This window comes from Sorex araneus, chromosome 4 (genome assembly GCF_027595985.1).
Source record: "Sorex araneus isolate mSorAra2 chromosome 4, mSorAra2.pri, whole genome shotgun sequence".
NCBI lineage: Eukaryota > Metazoa > Chordata > Mammalia > Eulipotyphla > Soricidae > Sorex > Sorex araneus.
In genome coordinates, this window is record NC_073305.1 from 36292756 (window position 1) to 36315120 (window position 22365).

At 51.9% G+C, this 22365-nt stretch overlaps 1 protein-coding gene across 1 annotated transcript in view; it reads left to right on the forward strand.

Moving 5' to 3' along the window:
• Window positions 1-22365, forward strand: part of ITGA9 (integrin subunit alpha 9) — a 327700-nt gene that overhangs the window by 299305 nt on the left and 6030 nt on the right. Inside the window, exon 27 of the mRNA XM_055137107.1 lies at window positions 10542-10661. Coding sequence (XP_054993082.1) covers window positions 10542-10661 — 120 coding nt within the window. The remainder of the gene's footprint in view (window positions 1-10541; window positions 10662-22365) is intronic.

Here is a 22365-nt window from a genome sequence, read left to right on the forward strand (position 1 = left end):
GAATGATAGTTAAGAGCTGGTGGAAATGACAAACAGGTTCTTGCAAAAAAAAAAATCACTGGGCACAAAAGAAACACCTAAGTGTTTCTTATCCTTTTTCCAGCAGTGGCCCCTTCTGACTTTTATTCCTTCCTGTGGCCCTCCATCCTACTGGATGACACACTAGTCTCGTACTGAGACCCCTGTTTATGAGATTTTTCACCTGCGGCCTCCTTGAAATATCCTGACCATAATGCTCCTGATTGCAAAATGTTAGGTCAGTGGACCAAGCTGTGGGGTCCAGCGTTATTTACACAAAACCTCCCATATCTGGTTTCCGAGTCATCCATACACCCCAAAAGTCCTGCTGGCATTGATTACTGCCCCATGTGGTCTGCTCGGGTGACGCTTCCATTATCAAGAGTCCTAGGAAGACTCCTATTTTCTGGAAGGATTTTTGCTTTTTCCTTTGGTGCTTCCAAGAAAAAAGTCACTGCAGGTCATAATCCCGCAGGACCCCGTCTCCCATACCACCTCCTCTCCGCTCCCTGACTTGCCCTTTCCATGGAGCTATGAGGGTGCTGTGCAATCTGTTTTCTGCGTTCCTGGAAGGAGAGAAAAAAGTCTGGGTAGGAAGGTTTGTCTGCTCAGAACAAACACATTCCTCCTCCCTGAGCCTCCAAGGGCCTGGAGCTGTCAGCCAGGCCCTCGGAGGGGAAATTTCCATACAGGCTCACCACCAAACTTGAGTCAGGCAGAGTTGCACAAGACTGTGGATTAGGCACCAAACTTCCACGGCCTTGGGCTGAACAGGAAGTGGTCCCTGCAGCTAGTAGGGACTGGGGAGTGAGGAGAGGAGAGCAACCAGGCTTCTAGCCCCCAGGAGGGTCAAGAGTGTGTGGGTGATAACTCCTTCCTTGCTTTTCATTCCCTTCCTGCCCTTCCTTTTGATTGGCGTGTCCTGGACTCCTTCCCCACCCTCCACCCCACCCCTTCCCTCCACCCCCACCCCCGCATACAACACACTGACTTAGTTGTGGAGCTCTCACGTGTTTTGCAGCTGTATCCCTCACCCCCCCACCCCATCCCCACCAGTTCTAGCCGTGGCACTCACACATCTTTTCAGTGTGGTGCTAACCCAGGGTCACACCCTTTATTTGTGGGGCTCGTGCACATCCGGGTACAGAGTGGCTGGAAATGACTTGTGGCCCCAAGAACGGTGCGAAGCCGAGCTGTGTGTGTGGTGGCCCCAGACACTGAAGTCTGTTAGCTGTGGGAAGTCCTCTGCACCGCCAAAGGGACAGGAGTAAGGAGGAATTTCAGATCACGAGCTTCCCTGCGAGCTTTCTCTCCATCCTGCACTACCAGGAGTGCATTCGGGCGGGCACCTGGAAATGCGTAGGAGCCTCTTGGCGTGTTAGGCCAGAACTGAAGCACTTCAGAGGAGAGGAATGTGTGACCGAGTCCCCGGCCCACCACTCTGGGCTCACCTGAAACTGAACTTCAGGCTGAGAACTTGGCACTGCAGCCCATGCTCGTGGCCAGCTGGCATCACAGGCCGAAGGTCGTGACCTGTCCTTCCGACCTTCCAGGGACAGCTGCCAGCAACTGAGCCTAGATAGCTGCTAGGGCAGTCATGAATCTGCTGAATCTGCTGCTGCTCTACAGTGCAGGCGGCAGGGTGGGGGACACCCCAGATTTCTTCTCACGTGGCCTGGGAAGCAGCATGAATTCCCCCAGCAACCCTGCTCTGAAGATAGCAGACTAGATGGCAAACATTGTCCGTCCACAGGTGAAGGGGCGCGGCAAAGCCCCGCGGACAGGACTGCCAGCAGGAGTCACTGACTGTCCCCTGCCTGGCCCCATCCGAGCGGTCAGCAGGTCCTCTAGCCTCTCTCAGGCTGCCAGAGAGGCTGGAGGAGCAGAACAGGGAGAAGCAGGGAGTGGAGAATCCCGAGTTTCCAGGGCTACAGGCTGGGTGAGGCCGCTGGAAGGGCCTCGCCTGCTGCCCTGGACAAAGGTCAGGAGGTGTGGGCTGGACAGGTCAGGACCACCCTGGCTTGCTCCTCTCACGAGCCTGGAGCCTCTAGCCCTGGCCAAGAGGAGACTCTGCGTCAGGAGCGGGCCGGCCGGGTTCCAGGCCAGGTGGTCCCCGGCGGTTCCCGCAGGACCCAAGCAGCAGCGCAGTCTCAGACCAATCCTGGCCCCTGGTCAGCGAGGGCACTGGTGCTGCCTGTGGATGAACCCTCCATCTTCCTTCCTCCTCTTGTCCTCCTCCAGCAGGCGCTGTCCCTCCTCCCACCCCTGCCCACACACAGTGGGCGCCCCCGCCCTGTTCTGAGCAGGTGGGGGGCAGGCCCATGGGGGCGGTAAACAGCCGGCCCTTTGTCTGAGGAGCGGCCCTTGGCTGGGGCGGCCTCCACAGCACATCATGTTCAGACCTGCGGTCTGTTGATTCTGGATCGCTTCCTGTTGTGGTCTGGTCCGGGACCAGGGGCGCAGCTACTGTCAGGAGGAGAACGAACACTCCGCCGAGGCCCCCAGAGCCGCCATCCTGCCTCCCTTCAGAGGGTGTCTGAGGAGGACCAGGAGGCCTGGATGCGGAGACACAGACCTCTAAGTACACAACACTAGTGACCCATTTTGGGACAACAAAGGAATCGGGGCCGGTCCAGCACATTCTGACAGAGCCAGGAATGTCTGGAACCCAGCACCCCGCGAGGCAGGAGCTTGGAGCTCGCTGTGTCCCTGTGCAGAGAGACAGCGGGGGTCTGGCCAAATGCACATTCTCCTCTGTGCGCTGATGGTCCCCGGCTCCCCCGAGCTGGGCAGGGGTGCTTTCTGAAGGCTGGATTCTGAGTACCACTTGGGACTCGGTTCTGCAGAATGCGTCTCTCCCCACCTTCATGCCCCAATCTCCCTGCACCCCTCACTGCCAGCTGGCAGGGGGCAGAAGCAGGGAAAGGTGCTTCTCCCCACATGGTGCCTACCCCCATTTCCCCTCACACCCCTTCCCCCCTGTCCCCCAGAGGTCTGGGTACAGCATGGGCTGCCGAGACACCTTGTCCTCATCATTGATCTGTTGCCAGCCAGACCTGGGGTGGGGGGAAAGCCTCCCCTCAGCTGGTGGGACATGGGCCAGGCAGCCCGCACTGTGATGGGCTCAAGGCCTTGCGGACAGCTGAGCATGTCCAGCTTGGCAAACAAGCCCGTTGGGAAGGTCAGAAGAACACATTTCCAGATACAAAGGAAGGGAACCAGGCACTGTGAGTCCAGCTCTGGTTGGCTCCTGGCTGAACCCTGACCCCAGCCTGCCGACCTCAGGGGTCAGGTGCACCCGGCCTGATGACAGCAGCCAGGAAGCCCCATGCCCAGCCCTGCCGAAACCCCAGCTCAAGCTCTGACCCCCAACATGGCTCTGTTGAGGTGGGTCCTCATGCTCCCCTCCTCCTACTCTTAACATCCACCACGTGGGCCTTCCAGCGTCTCTCCACAGCCGTGCCCTCATGCCGTCCACCGCTCAGAGCTTCGCCCCCCCCCTCTCCAGCCACCCGGCCCCACCACCCCAGAAGCAGCGGAGCACCCCAACATCCGAAATCCTTATTCTCTTCCCATACCACTTCCCTTAGGGCTGGATTGTGGATCTCTCCTGGGGAAGCCACATACCCGACTCCCCCCTTATTGGGCTTGTTTGCCCCTTCAGCCATCCTTGGTTTGTTTTGTGGGGGAGAGGGGTTGGAGGGCATACTCAGGGATGCTTAGTGTAATTCCTGACTCTGCACTCAGAAATTACTCCTGGTGGTGCTCTGGAGACCATATGAGGTGCCCAGGAATCAAACATGAGTCAGCCACATGCAAGCAAGTGCCCGACCCACTGTACTATTGCTCCAGCCCAACCCTCCTGCTTTCTAACTATTCTCAGCTCAGATGCCTTTGCAACACATGAATTCTGTCACTCCTAGTTCAATCTCTCCTCTCACCACCCATTTCTCATAAAGTAAGTATATCATGGGGTGGGGAGGGGGCATGTACCCACAGCCCAGGACCACACCCAGTGGTACTGAGGGCACCACATCCAGCATGTACAAGCAAGACATGCACTTGTCACTTGAGCCATACCCCCAGCCCAAAGCCTGTCATTCTTTGGCGTAACCTCTGGCCTGTCCTGCCACTGCAGTCTCATCTTGAACAGCTCCTTGTGTCTTCTTGTTCATTCCATTTGCTCTGCCAGCAGAGTTCCCTCCCGGCCATGCTCATGCCAGCCACAGGGTAACTGCACATGCTGTTCCTTCTCCTTTTTATTTAACATTTACTTAGCCATTGATTTTCACTTCAAACAATGCCTCCTGGAAAATTTTCCGGCTCCAATGCATATCTCAGAGTATTTGATAGCTGTGAACTCTCCTCTGGTATACTCTCCAAAGCTGTAATGTTGCATCTGTCTGCCCATCTGTCTCATCAGCCATTATGCTCTAGATGCTGAAAGTTCTTTGGGACCAGGAGATCACTGATTCTTTTTTTTAATTGAATCACCTTGAGAGAGTTACAAGCTTTCATGTTTGGGTTACAATCACACAATGATCAAACACCCATCCCTCCACCAGTGCACATTCCCCACCACCAATATCCCCAGTATACCTCCTTTCCCACCCTCCCCCTGCCTCCATGGCAGACAATATTCCCCATACTCTCTACTTTTGGGCATTAAGGCTTGCAACACAGATGCTGAGAGGTCATCATATTTGGTCTATTATCTACTTTCAGCACACATCTCCCATCCTGACCAATTCCTCCAGTCATCATTTTTAGTGATCCCTTCTCTATTCCAGCTGCCTTCTCCCCTCTGCTCATGAAGCAGGCTTCCAGCTTCTCCTGGCCCTTGTATCTACTGTCCTTGGGAGATGACTGATTCTTTAATGAAACTTTGCGGTGCCTGGCACATACAGATGTTGCCTTACTGGATGGATGAATGGGTCAGTCAGCAGATGAACAGATGGATGGATTGGGTACTTGTCAGTGAATGAAATGAAATGAAATGAAAGATAGGTGGATGAATGAAAGATAGGTGGGTGAATAGATGGATAGATGGATGAGTGGGTTGCCAACACTCTGAAAAAAATAACATTTGCAAACACCTTTTTGAAATAGAAATAAAAACACCTGAAAATCTCGAGCTTCAAATTCCACCATCTCTTTTGTTGTGGACTGAGTCATATTCATGCTTTATCTGATGTGACAGAAAGAACAATGAGTGTATCAACTTTATATTCTTGAGTCATAAAACGGATAATAATCTTAGATTAGGAGAGAGAATACACCTGTTGTGTAGGAATTCACAGTGTCCTAGAATCCACAGACCGGAAAATGCATTATTACCATATACAGAGAGAGAATGTGAAGGTGGGACTCAGTCACTGAGCTACAGTTTGAAACTTAAACTGACGGAACCAGAGTCCCGTTGAGGTGGTACAGGGCAGCTGAAGCAGTGGCCTGCCAGAGGGACAAGCTTGAGACAGGAATCTGGACAGGCAGAGTGTGGCTGTCCACCTTACTGACAACTAGAGAATTCCCCACTTGGCTTCTCTTTTATACACTGAGGTGCCTCAGTAACTTTGCTGAAAGAAGTTGAAAATTTGCTCTATCTTCAAAGATAAATGAGTAATTCACTCTGTAGGGAAGTGAAGAGTAGGGCAGGCTGCTTCTCAGAAAAGCGTTGGAGCAGAACCTATTTTCTAAGGTTTTTAACTTGATTCTACAATGCCCAGTTTCAAAAATTATTCAGTAGTGAAACGCAAAAAAAAAAAGTGTGAGAGCTCATCCATCATCTCAGAAGCTGCCTCTGCTCTTAAAACTTCCATTTTCCAGCAAAGCTAAAGTCAAATACAGTTTCAGATCTGACTGTTTTCTCTCAAGGATGTGACATTTTTTCCTTTACCCTAGGTTGTCACTCTATTTTCAAAAGTATGTGGAACAGATCTCAGGCAAAAAGAGTGTGTCCTTTCAGCGATGCACTGGAACTCTGGCTAGCACCTTTGTGCACACAGGGTGGGCCCCAGACCACTGGGAACAGCATCACTAGGGAGCTTGTTTGAAGGTTGAGCTTCATGTTACCCCCAAGTCTTGCTGATTCGGGGCCCATCTTATAACACCATCTTCATGTGATGCTTAGGCCTGTTGAACTTTGAAATGAGCCCTGGTTTAACAAACCTTCCCAAACACGAGGGGGTCTTTTTGGCTGAGATCTCCGGGGCCTTCTCAGAGTCCCGGCAGCCACACCCATGTCCCACCACTGGCACTGCCGCTGCCATATGAGCTGCAGCCTAAACTTATCTACCAGCCTGTTCCAGAGACTCACAAAGAGATCAACTAGCTGCAATAATAATGATGCTGATGATGCTGATGATAATAATAATAATAATCATGAATCACGAATCACAAATCACGAAATTCTGTTGATCGTCAAATTTCTCGAGTGGTCTCAGTAACCTCTCCATTCGTCTTGTCCCTGAGATTTTAGAAGCCTCTCTCTACTAGGCCTTGCCAACGATGCCGCATTGGAGGCTCTTTCAGGGTCAGGGGAATGAGATCCAGCTTGTTAGTGGCTTTGGCATATGAATACACCATGAGAAGCTTGCGAAGCTGTCCCATGTAGGCAGGAAACTCTCAGTAGTTTGCTAGTTTCTCCCAGAGGGAGAAGTAGGTTATAAGTTTCTGGGAGCTTGCTTTTAAATCTCTGGATGATGGATTATGTAATCCCATCAATGGCCAATAATAATAATAATAATAATAATAATAATAATAATAATAATAATATCACTGTCATCCCATTCATCCCATTGCTCATCAATTCGCTCGAGCGGGCACCAGTAACGTCTCCATTGTGGGACTTTATTGTTTTTGGCATGTCGAATATGCCACCGGGAGCTTGCCAGGCTCTGCCATGAGGGCGGGATACTCTCGGTAGCTTGCTGGGCTCTCGGAGAGGGGCAGAGGAATCAAACCCGGGCCGGCCATGTGCAAGGCAAAGACTCTACCTGCTGTGCTAATAATAATAATAAAGAAACCTTCCCAGGTCTCTCAGGTCCACAGGCTGTGAAGGAGCATTTTAACTTTAGAAAGCTCATACATTGTCAATGACTTTTGCCAGTATAAGTGAAAGTTATTTCTGTCTGGAAGAAAATAAAATCCCTGTTTGCTCCCCTGGAGGGTATGAGCTAGTTTCTATCTGATTGCAGCATTCATTTTCCTCTGGATACATATATAGTCAGACTCTGCTCTGAACAAGTTTGCCATCCTGGTCCCTCAATAAACAATTAAGAATAGGGCTGAAGAGATAGTACAGTAGGTAGAGTACTCACCTTGCATGTGGCTGATCCGAGTTCTATCCCCATGTCATCCCCTGAGCCCACCAAGAGTGATCCCTAAGCCAGAAGTAAGCCTTGAGCACTGCTGGGTGTGGCAAAAAAATCAACCCTAAATACACTTAAAATAAATTAATAAATAGATCTTTGACATATACTTGCTATGTAGTTGTATGAGTGATGTCTCAAAATTTTCTAAAATTATGCTTTGCCAAATTTGCAATCACCTTTAATGGCTCTGTGAAGTCACCTTTTGCAGCTGAGCATAGTTTGCTCCTCTGTGACTGCTATTGTTCAGCAAATAGGAAATTAGCATATAGGAAGCATATAGGAAATTAGCATATAGGAAATAGGAAATTAGCATATAGGAAATCTAACACTGCGCCAACATAAATAGTTCTGATGTGAACCTCTGCAAATATAGACCTTTTTCTGTTTTCTGTTTCTAGCCTCTTGGTAAAAATTTAGATGCAGAATCAATGAACCAAAGGGTATATTTTCAGGGACTCAGCAGTCGGTTTGTCAAATGGACAGGCCTAGAAAGGGGAGAGAAAGTAGCCTACAGTGACAAGGAGATAGCTCAAGAAGCAAAGCACTTGCCTTGCAAGTACAGGACCCTGAGTTTGATCCCGGGCACTGTATGGCCCATCACAGACCATGGAGAGTAGCCCTGGTAGCCCACAAGTGCCCCTGGACCTAAGAAGTGTTGTGTTACTGGCCTGGGCACCAAAGGAGTGGCCCCTATTTTAAAAATAAGTTCCTCTTGTGTTTGTTTTGTTTTGGGGTCACATCCGGTAGTGCTCCGTGCTTACTTCTGACTCTGAGCTCAGGGATCACTCCTGGAACACTCAGGGGACCGTGTGTGGTGCTGGGGTCAAACCTAGGTTGGCCAGATGCAGGGCAAGAGCCTTACTACCTCCTTGGCACCTTAAAAGGAAATTCTTTTGAGGGGTGGAGCGATAGTACAATGGGTAGGGCGTTTGCCTTGCACGCGGCCGACCTGGGTTCGATCCCCAGCATCCCAAATGGTCCTCTGAGCACTGCCAGGAGTAATTCCTGAGTGCAAAGCCAGGAGTAACCCCTGTGCTGGGTGTGACCCAAAAAAAAAGTTATTTTTAAAAATAAGCCTGCAGGGGCTGGAGTGATAGCACAGCGGGTAGGGCGTTTGCCTTGCACGCGGCCGACCCGGGTTCGAATCCCAGCATCCCATATGGTCCCCTGAGCACCGCCAGGGGTAACTCCTGAGTGCATGAGCCAGGAATGATCCCTGTGCATTGCCGGGTGTGACCCAAAAAGCAAAAAAAAAAAAATAAGCCTGCAAAAACACAGGAGCCCAAGGTCTCACAGATAGATGAGTGCCCGGCTAGCGTGTCCCACAAGCCCCTCAGGGGACAGAAAGGGCTGGAAGAAACCAAGGCTGAACAGAGCCTCATGTGCTGAATCCACAGTCATGATTCTTCTGTCCATAACCAGCAGCACAGACCACAGGGCTCCGATTGGCTGCACCAGGCAGCTCAGATGTGCAGTGGGGCATCTGGCGAGGGCCAGACAATCATTCTCTATGACGCCTACATTCCATGACACCCTGTGACAATGAAGAAATCATCCAAAGACTGGTTTGTTGGCATGTCTCCCTGGCCTGATGAGACACATGGCCATAGTCTAAATAAAGGGAAACGGAGCAGAGACAGGGGAAGGGCCTGTATGTGAGAGAGAGATGAAGCCCGGACTGGGATGGTGACTGGGGCTGCACATAAGAAATTGGAGGGAGTGGCTGGAACAATGTTACAGTGGTGAGGGCTCTTTTCTTGCACACAGCCACCTGGGTTTGATCGGCAGTGCCCCTTATGGTCCCCTGAGCTCGCCAGGAGTGGTCTCTAGGCACAGAGCCAGGAAGAGAGAAAGAAGAAAGAAAGAGGGAGGGAAGGAGGGGGAGAGGGAGGGAGAGAAGGAAGGAAGGAGTAAAGAGAAAGGAAAGAAGGGAAGGAAGGAGAGAGAGAGAGAGAGAGAGAGAGAGAGAGAGAGAGAGAGAGAGTCCTTTCTAGAAGGGCAGGGACAAGAGCAGGCTGTCCTTGCATGTGGCCCCCACGGCACGCTCACAGCAGGCTCGGCAATCCTGTCCACCAGTTCAACCAGAAGCTCTGCCATGTGCCTTTCCTTCCTGAGACTCTTTTTCCCTTTCGATCTCCTTTTTTAAAGGGGTGGGGGGTCCCCGTTTTGCAGCAGAGAAAGTATAGTATCTAAATTTACTCCTCTCAGACATAATGCCCCATAATGGGTCATCCATCCGATGCCCCCAGAGGGCTTCTGAATGGGGTGATAGGGGAAATGATTTGGGTTTGGGGGTGAGGGGAAGCCCCCAAATCCTGAGTCGATCTGCTTTGCTGAGGGGAACCTCCAACCCAAACCAGACAGAAACTGGCAGCCATAAAAGGACAGAGTTGAAGGCATTTCCTCCCCCACCAACCACCACCCCACATGTTCCTCCTTGTCTGGGAGTTGCTGGGGTGTGGGAAAAATCACTGCGGTTGTGGCCCTTAAAGGGCAGGATGGGCAGCTTGGTGGCATCTGGTCACAGTGAAACCTTGTCCAGTGGTGAGGGAGGCCCGTCACCGCTTGCTGAGAGAGGAAGCCTGGGAACGAACCCCTCGACTCAAGGACCAAAACGAGTGATTAGAGCACAGGCTAGGCCGGTCGGTGACCCATGAGAACCCTCCCTGGGGCCCCTGGGGGGCTGCTGTCTGTCAGGAATCAACAGCGAGTGCTCGGCCTGGCCCTCACCCTGTTCCTCTTCATGGTGTTGAAGTCCGACTTGTGTGTTTGCCTCAGCCGCACTGTTACTTTGTTTCAGCCCCTTCAGGAACCAGAGCCTCAGTGGCTCCATACGGCCTCATGAGAACCCCTCGCCACCAGCCAGGGGAAGACCCTCAACATAGTCCAACACATCTCTGTTTTGTTTAGTTTTGATTTGTTGGGGGCCACACCCAGCAGTGTTCGGGCCTCTTCCGGGTGGTCAGGGGATCCGGTCATGCCAGGGGTGGAGGCCAAGCTGCCACCTGCGAAACCCGCACAGGAGTCCTTGCACTCACTCTCCGACTCGCATCCCTGGGCACATTGCTTTAGATCACTCCAAGTCACTCAGCTTGGCGCTGGGGCTGCCTGTCTTTGGGCAACCTTTTCAACTCTGCTTTTGCTTCCCAGGTGGTCTTCGAAGCCTTACACAACCTGGAGCCCCGTGGCTACGTCGTGGGATGGATCATCGCCATCAGCTTGCTGGTGGGAATCCTCATCTTCCTGCTGCTGGCTGTGCTGCTCTGGAAGGTGAGTCTGGGGGCTCAGGGCCCCCTGGACGTGTATCTCCCGCCTCCCCACCCAGGCTGAGGACTCTGACCCTCAGCCCCAAGGCTCCCACTGGTCCTGCGTCGTGGTAAGAGAGGGAAGAGCGGAGAGAGGCCGTGGGAGACAGGGATTTATTTCAGCACATTGAGAGTGGTGGTTTTCTCTTGGTCACCTGTTTCATTACTCAAGTTCTGTCTCTGCATGGACAGTTGTAGGCACGTGGGATGTGCCACACCTCTGATGATTCCCTCAGCAAAAGCTTTAGGGTGGTTTAACACACCTCATAACTGTCAACACTGAGTGGGTCAAGGCAGCTTTGCTCGCAGCACCTGCAGTGGGGCTGGATTTCCCGTCTTGAATCCCTGCTTTGATTCAGTGGCCACATTCAGGGCTTGGGGGCTGTGGTGACTATGCTGCCCTTGAACACCAGGCCAGGGCATGCAGACGCCTGTAAGCAACGTGGAGGGGAGGGTCGCTCTGCAGATGCTGCTCTGGGAACTGAGGCCACTTCATTGGTTGGACCTGTCACTGTCCAGGGTCCAGGGCTGGTGAAGAAAAGGCCACGTGGGGCCGGAGCAATAATACAACAGGTAGAGCATTTCCCTTGCACTCGGCCAACCCGGGTTCAATCCCCGGCATCTCATATGGTCCCCCAAGCACCACCAGGCGTGATTCCTGAGTGCAGAGCCAGGAGTAACCCCTGAGCATTGCTTGGTGTGACCCAAAAAGAAGAGGAGAGGAGAGGAGAGGAGAGGAGAGGAGAGGAGAGGAGAGGAGAGGAGAGGAGAGGAGAGGAGAGGAGAGGAGAGGAGAGGAGAGGAGAGGAGAGGAGAGGAGAGGAGAGGAGAGGAGAGGAGAGGAGAGGAGAGGAGAGGAGAGGAGAGGAGAGAATAGGCCACGTGGTACTTAGTGCATGGCAGTGGATGAGTGATGCTCTCTGTCGTTCCCAGGAACACTGAGGTCATGGCACCTAGCCCACAGCACATTGGGAGTGCAGGCAGACTCCTTAGCACCCTGCTAAAGACAGGAGAGCCCCCTCCCACGGTCCGAGGGGGCCTCCACAGGCCAGTTATTCCAGTCTGGCCTTGGCTTCAACTTGAGGCTCCCAGGCGAGGAAGGCAGAGGCTGTTTCAACCCAAGAGAAATGGGGCAGACACACAGCAGGGCCAGTATGTGAGGGTCTGTGCAGGGGAACGGGGTGGACACACAGCAGGGCCAGAGGTGAGGGTCCATGCAGGGGAACGTGGCCTGCCCTGGTCATGGAGGGGATCCTGCTGACCAGAGAACAGGGAGCAATGGCCTGATCGATCCTGCTTGGGGAGAGAGAACCAGGGCCAGCAGGGGGTGGGGAAGGGGCAGCCCCCAACCCCAGCTGTCTAGGAGGGGTCCAAGTCAGAGCAGATCCAGATCAGGGTTTGTGCCCAGCTGGATGCGAGACCCTGGGAGTACTCCAAGAGCCTCGGCCTGTTATGGCTTTGGCATCGCTGCTTCCCTCATCCAGGGCTTCCACCGGCTTGGATGGAAGCATGTGGGGAGAGAAGTTTGGCATCTGACTGTGAGTGCGGGTGTCCCTGGGACATCACACTGGGCCACACGCCCCCACCCCGCCATCCCCATCCCCGCAGGTCTCTCTTGGACAGTGAGTGGAAGATAATTCCCTTTACCTCACTGCCCAGGGAGACTTGCTCTCCAGTTTCCAGGACTGAATATTCTTCTCTCAGGCACTGTGGAGACACTTTTTTTTCCAACTACGAAACAAAAAAAAAAAAAGGAAATCCATTCATAGCCATTTATGGAAGAGAAAGAGAAGGATGCTAAGAATGCACAGTATCAGGGTGCTTGTAGATCCCAGAGGAAACATGCATAGCCTGGGCCGGAAAAAGTCAGGCACCAAGGCCGTGCTGTGACCTCCTCCCCTCCCTGCCTCTCCCCTGCACATCCCCTTCCTTCTACACCCCTGCACTCCTGTCGACCTTCTCCCTTAGACCAGCTTCCCCCACACCTGCACAACAGGAGTGTTCCCTGTGCCCCACCACGCTTATAGCTCAGAGCTTGGAGTCCCCACTACGGACTGCTCAGCCCCTCAGGGGTCCCAACTCTCTAAGGCTGGGAGAGGATCACAGTTGGGTCTGGTCAAGGCCAAGTCCACTGCTGTTCATTGTGCTTAGAGGCGTGGGTTGCAGGGGACACGGTATGGGGCATGTGTCTCCCACTGACATGGTGGGGGACAGAGCAGGAAGAGCTGCATTGCGATGGCTTGGGGGAATGGGGAGATCTCAGAAGAAAACGATTCAGATGCCACAGCAGGGGTTCATGGTTGTCAGTGGGGGTCTGGAAAAAATTGCACACTATGGGGCCAAAGAGATGACTCAATGGCTTGAGCATATCCCTGCACTACGTGGTCCCCTGAACACTGCTAGATGCAACACCCCAGCAGAGAGCCTAGAGTAGCCCCCAACAGCCATCAGGTATGGCCCCAAACCAAACTTCCTCTTGGTCTTTATTTTGGGAGGGGCACACCCAGTGATGCTCACAGGTTATTCCTGGCTCTGCACTCAAGAATTACTCTTGGAGGTGTTCAGGGGACCATATGGCATGCTGTCGTGTGTAAGGCAAGTGCCCTACCTGCTGTACTATCTCTCTGGCCCCAATTTTTTTTAATAGTGTACTCCTCCCCCCACCCCACCCCCCAAAAAAATCCATCTGACTGTATTGTGTAGATTTGTGGGTGAGGAATTCAGGAAAGGCTTGACTGGATAATTCTGCTGAATGTGGCATTCACTGAGGGGAGTCACACACGTGGCATTTACCTCATGGTTACTCTGGGCTAGGGCGTGTAAGGCAGTTTTACTCACACACCTGGCATCTTGGGAGATAACCAGGAGGATGGACACAGCTGAGTCCCTCTCCATGCCCACTCGGCCCCTTTCTGTGCGGCCCCACTTGGTAGCTTCAGCTTCCGAGAGAGAGCACCATTAAAGTGGCCCGTTTTCTTGAAGGCTGGCCGAGATGTGGCTTTGCCCCCATCCTGCTACACTCTGTTGGTCTTAGCAGTTGTCAGCCAGGCCAGATCCAAGGGGAGAGAAGCAGCGCCTGCTTGCCCTGCGCACGGAGTGGTCAAGATTTATGGCCCCCTTTTATCTTTGGTCAGCCACATAAGTCACTTTTATAGACAAAGACTCATTGAACTGGACGTCTTGCTGTTTTACGGTAGATGAAAATGCTGCTCTCCTCCATGATGCTGTAGATAAAACTCACAGTTGTGCTTCTCTGGGGAGAAGAAACACCAAGATCGGTGATGGGGCAGCACCGAGTGTTCGCAGCTGCTCAGAGTGAGTCGTCTGTTCAGCCAAGCTGCTGTGCAGCGAGGAGCTTGGCAGAGGGAGGGCTTTGGTGAGGGAAAATTACGTGCCTTTCTTACAGATTCAGTCAATGTGATGAGTGTATAGGAGGATGAAAGAGACAGATGAACTGTCTGATTATTTTAAAGGCCTACATAATTCCTGAAACCTTAGCTCCAAAGCTCTGGCCAACTCAGATTCTGACTCTATTACCTAAGAATGATCCCTGACTTACAGTGACCAGCGTTCCAGCATCACGCAGACAGTCCTGTACACAGAGATGTGTTGATTCGTGAATAAAGCTCTACCACTAGTTGACTTGTACGGACAGTCCTAATGGCTCTGGCTCCTTCCCGTATTTCATGTCCAGTTCCCTCTGTCCCTCCCCAGGAGAAAGCCCCTGGCTGGTGCCCAGCTGCCGGGGTTGAGCGAGATGCACTTCACTCAGGCCTCTGAAGACAAGGGGTACAACCTCATGTGCAGGTCCCCGTGGATCAGCTGTTGACATTGCTGCCTCTACTTGCTTGTGTTTGCTTGCAAACCCAAAAAAGAGGGTGGACCCCAAATTGTGTCACCTAGACATGCGTTGTGTGGGCAGTCTATCTGGCGGTGGAACAAAGCCTCTAGCTGTGCCGGTGAAGTCTGCGCTTCTTGGCCCACGGGAACCTTCATTCAGCAACCAGTGTGGGGCCCCACCAAGCAGCAGGCTTTGGGCAGAGGGACAGAAGGAAGCATTCGCCCCATCTGAACTACCACTGGGAAAAGTGACCAGGGATGGTGGCCAAGGGTGAGCAGGACTTGGCCAGGTAAAGACCCCGTGCCACCAGCTCCTGGTATCACTCTGGGGTACCCACACACCCATCACCCACTGTCTATTTAAATTAAAATCCCTGAGCCAGATAGACGTTTAGACTCTTGCCGGGCATGACTCCATCACTGGTTAGATCCCTGGTACCGCATGTGCTCCCCTGAGCCCTGCTAGGAGGGGTCCCTGAGCACAGAGAGCCAGAAGGAAGCCCTGAGCACCACCAAGTGTGGCGCAAAAACAAAACAAAAAATGAAATGTTTACAGTAAAGTAAAAACCCTGATAGGGTCAGCAAATGCCTTTTGCAGAGCACAACGTCCCAGTCTCCCTGCTGCGTGCGGGGCCTTAACTTCTGGGCCCACCCAGGCCCCCTGGCCCTGCAGAAGGCCCACCCCGGGCAGCCCAGGCCCTCCCACGCTCGGCAGCAGTGGGTGCTGGCTTTGGTACAAAATCCACAAGGAGGCCCCAAGCTAACCAGGCCCTTCTTCATCCTGAAATGGATCCTAATCAGCTTTCCCAGAGCCGGGACGCACGCAGACACCAGGAGCCATAATTTAAACTTTATGTGCAAAGATTGCAGTAGCCTGCCAAACCGCTGTGCGGGAGGAAAACTTTGAAATGCGAAACGCTTTTAAGGGAGAAACATCCAAAAGAGCCCACTTGCCCTGCCTGGCGCTCCTGACTGGGTCTGAGGCTGCCTGGGGTCCAAGTCAGTCTGGTCAAGACCATCTCAAAGGCCCTGGCCTCTGAGGGGAGTGTCACTGTTCAACTGGGGCTATCATGGCCTGCAGTGCTGTGACTTTCAGCTATAAGGAATGTCCTCAGCCTGTGGACAGGCTCATAGTACAGCATCTGCTTTGCATGGGTGAGGCCAACACACACACACACACACACACACACACACACACACACACACACACACACACTGTGCCTGCAGGGTCAAGGCTCGAGGATGCCTTGCGTATGGCCCCCACAGCACTGCTGCAACCCCTCAGTCCCCCAGAGCCTGGCAGAGGGTCTCAGGGAGTGGCCCCTGGGCCCTCAAGCACTGCTGATGAGGCCAAAACAAAGCCAAACAAAATGCCTCCAAGAAGCTCCTTAAGCCAGCCTTTGAGTCGTTGTAACACGGGGCGAGAAGCGGGACTCGGGCCCCAGCTTCTCTTCCCAGCCCCCTCCTGCAGCCCCTCCCTCCCCCACTCTCTCCTCTCCCCGCTCCTGAGCTGTTGCCAAAACACACAGGCCCCATCGCAGGAAGGAGAGAGACCCTACGGCCTCCTCTCCTGCTTTCAGCCCAGGAGCCTTCCTCTGCCCTCGACCCTCTCACAGGCCCAGACGCTTGGAGTGAAGGCGAGTGCCCAGGCTCCTCTTCCCTTCCTGCCTGCCGCCTCAGTGGCCCTGGGGAGGCCGCCTGGCCCTCCGCTCCAGCTACTGCGTCCACACCAGCCCCTGCTTTTCACTTGAGAGCATTGCCGCGGACCTCCAGCAGAAACCCTTAGAAAAATAAACCTGTGAAATGGCTCAAAGAATGTGTCAGGTTTGGCAGCCCCTCTGGGGGTCACTGGGGTTATCACCTCCCCTCCAGGCAGGCTCTGAGAGTCCATCCTGTGGAGAACTCCCTCGAAACAGAAGATGCACAATCCATACTTGTGTACAGACCTGCACACCACACACTCTACTCACACCCACACATATGCCACATCCAGCCACAAACCATACCCATATACCACATACACACATCACACTCATACACCACATACCCACACATCACACACATAAACCACGCACATACCACACACATATACCACACACACCACACACATGCAACATATATCACACACAGTATACACATCATACCAACCCACATGCACACATATACCACACCCACACCCATATACCATATACACACACCATACACATATACCACATTCCCACACACCACACACACATATACCACACATATCATACACATATACCTCATATCCACACACCACATACCAGACACACATCACACACATATACCACACACACTATGCACACCACACATACATACACACACCACCATATGCACATAATACACATATACCACACATACACCACATACATACACCACACACCAACATACCACACATTATACACATATATCATATTCACCCACTTACCATTGTCACCCATGCACACCACACATCACATACATACACCACACATGCACAACATGCACATATGATGCACACACACAAAATATACACATTGAACTGTTGCCAAAACAGAAATGTATGCACAGCGTATGCATGCACACACATGCACACATCATACATATAACACACATGCACCATGCACACAACACACACTGACCAACAATATGCACACCCACACAACATACATAGTACACACACATGCACAATAGCACACATCACACACATGCACATACCACACATAAAAAGCACATACACAAAACATACACATGTACACAACACATACCACATACATCCACACATATGAACACACACGGCACAGCACACACATGCACACACGCATATGTACACACCCTGCCTCCATGTCCTTTACTCAGCAGGCGCCTATTTATGTCTGGAAGGGAACAGTGGCCGATGCTGACTGTCGGCATCTCCATCCCAGACAGAGACGTGCTATGTAAACAGTCCAGTGACTGAAGAGTCCCCATAAACATGAGGTCCTGGGTGAGTCCAAAGGGCCAGGTCCAAGGCCCTCAGAACAGCGGCCTCAGAGAAATCTCAAGGCCGAGGAAGCAGGGTGCAGGTCTTGCAAGAGGCCAGACACTTTGAGTTGTGGGTCAGGCTCTCACGGCCCTTGTCCTGGCAGGAAGGGGCGGCTGTGGGTGTGACGGTGGATGTGAAGAGCTGTGAGCTCAGAGCCTGGCCTTGACTGTTCCTTCTGGCCCTGTCACCTCTGTTCCGGGACACCTATCGATTTCCTGGTTTGCTGGCAGCTTCTTATGACAGTGTTCCACCAGAAAACCATGCGGACCCGTCAGAAAGGTCTGAGTTGCGGCTCTTTCATCAGGGACCAGCATAGACAGGAGGCTGCCAGGCACCCCCTCCTGTGTAGCTGAGCCAATTTGGCCTATATTTCCTTGCTCTGGGCTTCCATGAGTGTTTCCTCCGCTTTAGACAGAGAGTAACAAACAGAGCCTTTGCCCCCCAAGTGGCAAACCAAGCCCTGAAGAGTTCCAGACAGACACAAGCACAGAAAACATTGATTCTATCCCAATGGAATTAAGTGTGGGGCTGCAGAGGCTCAGGCACAAACGCATCTTCAGCGTAATCATTCCAGGGACCGTCAGGGTGGGCTCAGAGCGCAGAAATGCAGCTTCACCCAGTCACTGGGTTAGAGAAGAGTTAGAATGTGTGTCTGAGGAGTGCTGCGACAGGAGGAAAATGTCATCCAAGTCTTGATTTATCTTAATTTTTAAGATTATAATTTGTCATATTTCATCCAATGTTCTTACGTCATTGCAAAACTGGAATAATTTCTAAACACTGCCAAAAATTGAAACTGGGCAAAGACTTTATCCCATACCTCTCTAGTAGGTTGTTTTCTCTGTATATTTTTGGGAGGGTGTGTCTGGTGTTGGGGTCCAAACCCAGAGCCTCACCCATGTGGGGTAAGCTCTCTACCACAGAGCTGCTCCCTGGCCCCTTCCTGCTTTAGTTGCTGGGTACATGCTGGGTGTTCTGGAAACCAACAAAAAAGTCACTATCGTGTTTTGGGTGGGGACAGGTCTGAGAATGCTGGGCACTATTAATGTCTAAGGCAGAGACAAAGACTCCAAGTTCAGAGCCAGAAAAGAACCTTCCCCAGCGCCCAGCATGAGCGCTGGGGCATCAGTTGGGGCATGAGCAGTAGCCAGGACTCTGGTCCCTCTTGGCTATGTATCTCTTGTGCTTGAGGAGGCTCTAGGGCCCTGGGCAGGCCTGGTAGTCCAATTGCTTGGGGAACCATTGCTCAAAAAACTCAAAGTTCTGTGCTTTGAGTTCTACATCAAAGAGCGGCTGGACCCAGGTTCCTGACAGAGAAACAGGCTTTACTCTCCTTTTCTGAAAGAGTTGAGCCTGTAAGAAGCAATATTAATTTGTTCCCCACTAGACCAAATAGCACATGTGTACTAACTAGTATACGGCATCAGTTCCTCTGGAAACTTGATTACTATCTCAGAAAAGTCTACTGATTTAAGAAAGGAAAGGCAGAAGTGAAGGAAGGAGGAAGAAGAAAAAAAAGAACGGAAAGGGTGGTGGAGAGAAACTGGGGTCATTGGTGGTGAAAAATGTATACTGGTGGAGGGATGGGTGTTGGAACACTGTATTACTGAAACCGGAGCTTGAACAGCTTTGTACTTGTATCTCACAGAGATGGAAAGGAAAGGAAAGGAAAGGAAAGGAAAGGAAAGGAAAGGAAAGGAAAGGAAAGGAAAGGAAAGGAAAGGAAAGGAAAGGAAAGGAAAGGAAAGGAAAGGAAAGGAAAGGAAAGGAAAGGAAAGGAAAGGAAAGGAAAGGAAAGGAAAGGAAAGGAAAGGAGAGGGGAAGGGAAGGAGGGGGAAGGGAAGGAGAGGGGAAGGGAAGGAGGAAGGGAGGAAGGAAGGGAGGAGGAAGGAAGGAAGGAAGGAGCTCTAGTGCCATCTGCTGGGAAATAGTTGTAATAAGTTTGCATATTTATGACCATCTGATCGGAGTGGCACTGTCCACTCTGCAGTGCACAACCTGCACTGCTACACCCAGCACTCCCTAGCCATGAGATTCAGATGTCTTCTTGGGGCTCCAAAGAAGGACACACATCCATCCCCCTGTCCTGGAAACCACACACAAGCTGTAACAGGAAGGATGGAGCTCAGATACACTAGAGTGAGGGAAGGTGTGTGGGAGGCTTCTGAGAGCAGCTGTGTGGGCAGTGGCAGGGACGGGGAGATTCCTGGCCTGGTGCTGATGCACCCCCTGAGAGCGAAGAGGTTGCTTCTTGAAGTGCCCCGCCTCAGACGCTGGTGCCTTCACCTTGAGAGAAGCGTGCAGCAGAGCTCACAGGAGGACACACGTGGTCGGCCACCTCTCTGGTGGGCACCTGCTAGCAACTTCTTCTCCCACAGGGCTGTGGGGGATGAGCCCACGATTCCTTCCCCTGGAGACTACAGAGAGGGGTCTGTGACGAGTCTGATCAGGTCCTGTCATAGTCTTTATCTCCAGGGCCATGTGCTATCAACTGTTACCTGAAAGTATTTTTATAGATATAAATCTTTTATATACTGATTATGTCTTTATATTTGTATCAGTGTTTTATTATTTCTATTAAATAGTTATATAATTCACTCGAGCATTGATATCTGGCCTGAAATCTTGGAAATACCTGTATATACTTACAAATTTTTATGGATTTAAAAAAAATAGTAATCTAACTTTGGAACTTGCTGTTTAAAGAAAGAGACTTGCAGAGAAAGGCCTCTGAAGAAACCTCTTGCCATGAGCTAGTGAGCTGCAGAGACTGTGGGCATGGCACAACTGCTCAGACATTTCACCTCTTCGCTGCTTGGAGTTAGTTGAGTTTGGAGTCATGTGCAAATGCAGGACTGGTTGAAGAAAGACTCTTCAGGATACTTTTTTCCCTCCAGCATTCTGGGGCCCCACACTGTGAGGCTTCTGAAACTTTTTCTTACCCACGATCCTTTTCATGCAACCCTGGGTAGGTCAGTATGTAAGACAGGTACACAAATCAAACACGGACTGATATTAAATCATAAGGAAGTATATTTTAAAACAGATCTCTAAAAAGTTACAAGGCCAGGAGGCTGGAGCGATAGCACAGCAGATAGGACATTTGTCTTGCACGCAGCTGACCTGGGTTCAATTCCCAGCATCCCATATGGTCCCCTGAGCACCGCCAGAAGTAATTCCTGAGTGCATGAGTCAGGAGTAACCCCTGTGCAATGCTGGGTGTGACCCAAAAAGCAAAAAAAATAAAAGTTTCAAGGCCACTATTTAAAGAAAAAGGTGTTGACTTAATGCATGCTGCAAAATAGGCCACTTCAGAGCTTGGTTGGTTATCAAATAGCCACCACCAGGCCTGCGGCTCACCAATCTGAGGACTGAGCCCAGCAGGCCACCTGTCTGGTCTCAGCTGGATTCAGACCCTGTCTGCAGGCAGTGGGAAGTTGGCTGGGCTCCATTGCCCCTACTGGATGGACTCTCGTCCGTCTTTCAGGCCTCACCAAATGGAGAGCTCCTTCAAGTAGAGGCCAGGCCAAGATCTGAGAAAAACAGAGAGAAAGGGCATTGCCAGGCCACTGGGATTCTAAGTGTGGATGTGACCACATGCAGTGTGACCTCTGTCCTGTTGTCGTGACAGACTCGGGTGTGGGAAAAGATGCGCCTCCGACAGGGAGTTGCTCAAAGTCAGATGGTCAAGGGCATGTGTTTTGTTTTGATTTTTATGGAGGGATTTCACCAGCAGTGCCCGGGGGCCCAGGAGCCTCTCCCACCAATGCTCAGCCTCATAGGTTCAGGTCTGAGCGTTTAGTCCTCAAGCCCGGCAATGTGGTACCACTGGGCCCTGGCAGTGCCTGAGGGCCACCAGACCACACCTGGCAACGCAGGGAGTGATTGAACTCAAGCCTCACGCAGGCAAGGCATGCACTCCATCCGATTGAACTGTCTCCCTGGTTCTAATTCTGAACGGTTTTGCTATTTATTCCTGGTACCAAGTGCAGGTGAGACGCGAACCCCTGGAGATAAAACTTCAGATCCTACCTTTGAGGAGTCTAGGACAAGGGCAGCCAGCTAAAATCCTGCTTGATGCGTGCCACTGAAAAAGCACAGTGCTTCTCTGGAGATAAAAACAAGCAGCCTGGGATCACGGAAGCCTTGCACTGTCGGCAGTCGGAGTCATTCAAGAGTCTTGCTTCCACGTCAGCCCTGCCTGTTTTCATGATTATCTTCCCTTCAGCACAGAAGGGGCGGGTGGCACATTCTCCTGGTCTGCCCTAGTTTTGATATCTGGAGAGTGGTGTTGCAACTTCTGAGTGGTTCCCAGAACATCTGGCTGGCTTGGCTGGCCTTGTGCAGATGTGCTCTGCAGGCAATAGCAATGACTTTTTTCCTGGTTCCCCAGAACATTCAACCAAAGCCCCCTGTCCTTTTCCCAGAAGAGGGAGGAAGGTGGCTGGGATTGGAAGGAAGAAAAGCATGTGCCTACAGGGTCAGAAAAAAGGGGGTCTAGTGGTCACGGTCACACTTTGGGGAGAAGCCTCCAGAGCTTCTAGGAGTGTGTGGTTGAGACCCTGCAGTACTCAGCCCAAAAGAACTGAAAGTCAGAACACAAAAGGCTCGTCAGAGAGTTGATGAGCCCTCAGCTCCTCCACAGACATTCATCTGGCACCTTCATAGACCCCACCCAGCCTCTACCCAGAGTTCCCTGGTCATATGGCAGAGATCGTTCCTGGCAGCTCACTTGGAGGTTCTACTCCTCGACCACCCAGATAGACCTGCTTGGGGGAGCAGAAGATGATGTAGAAATACCCTT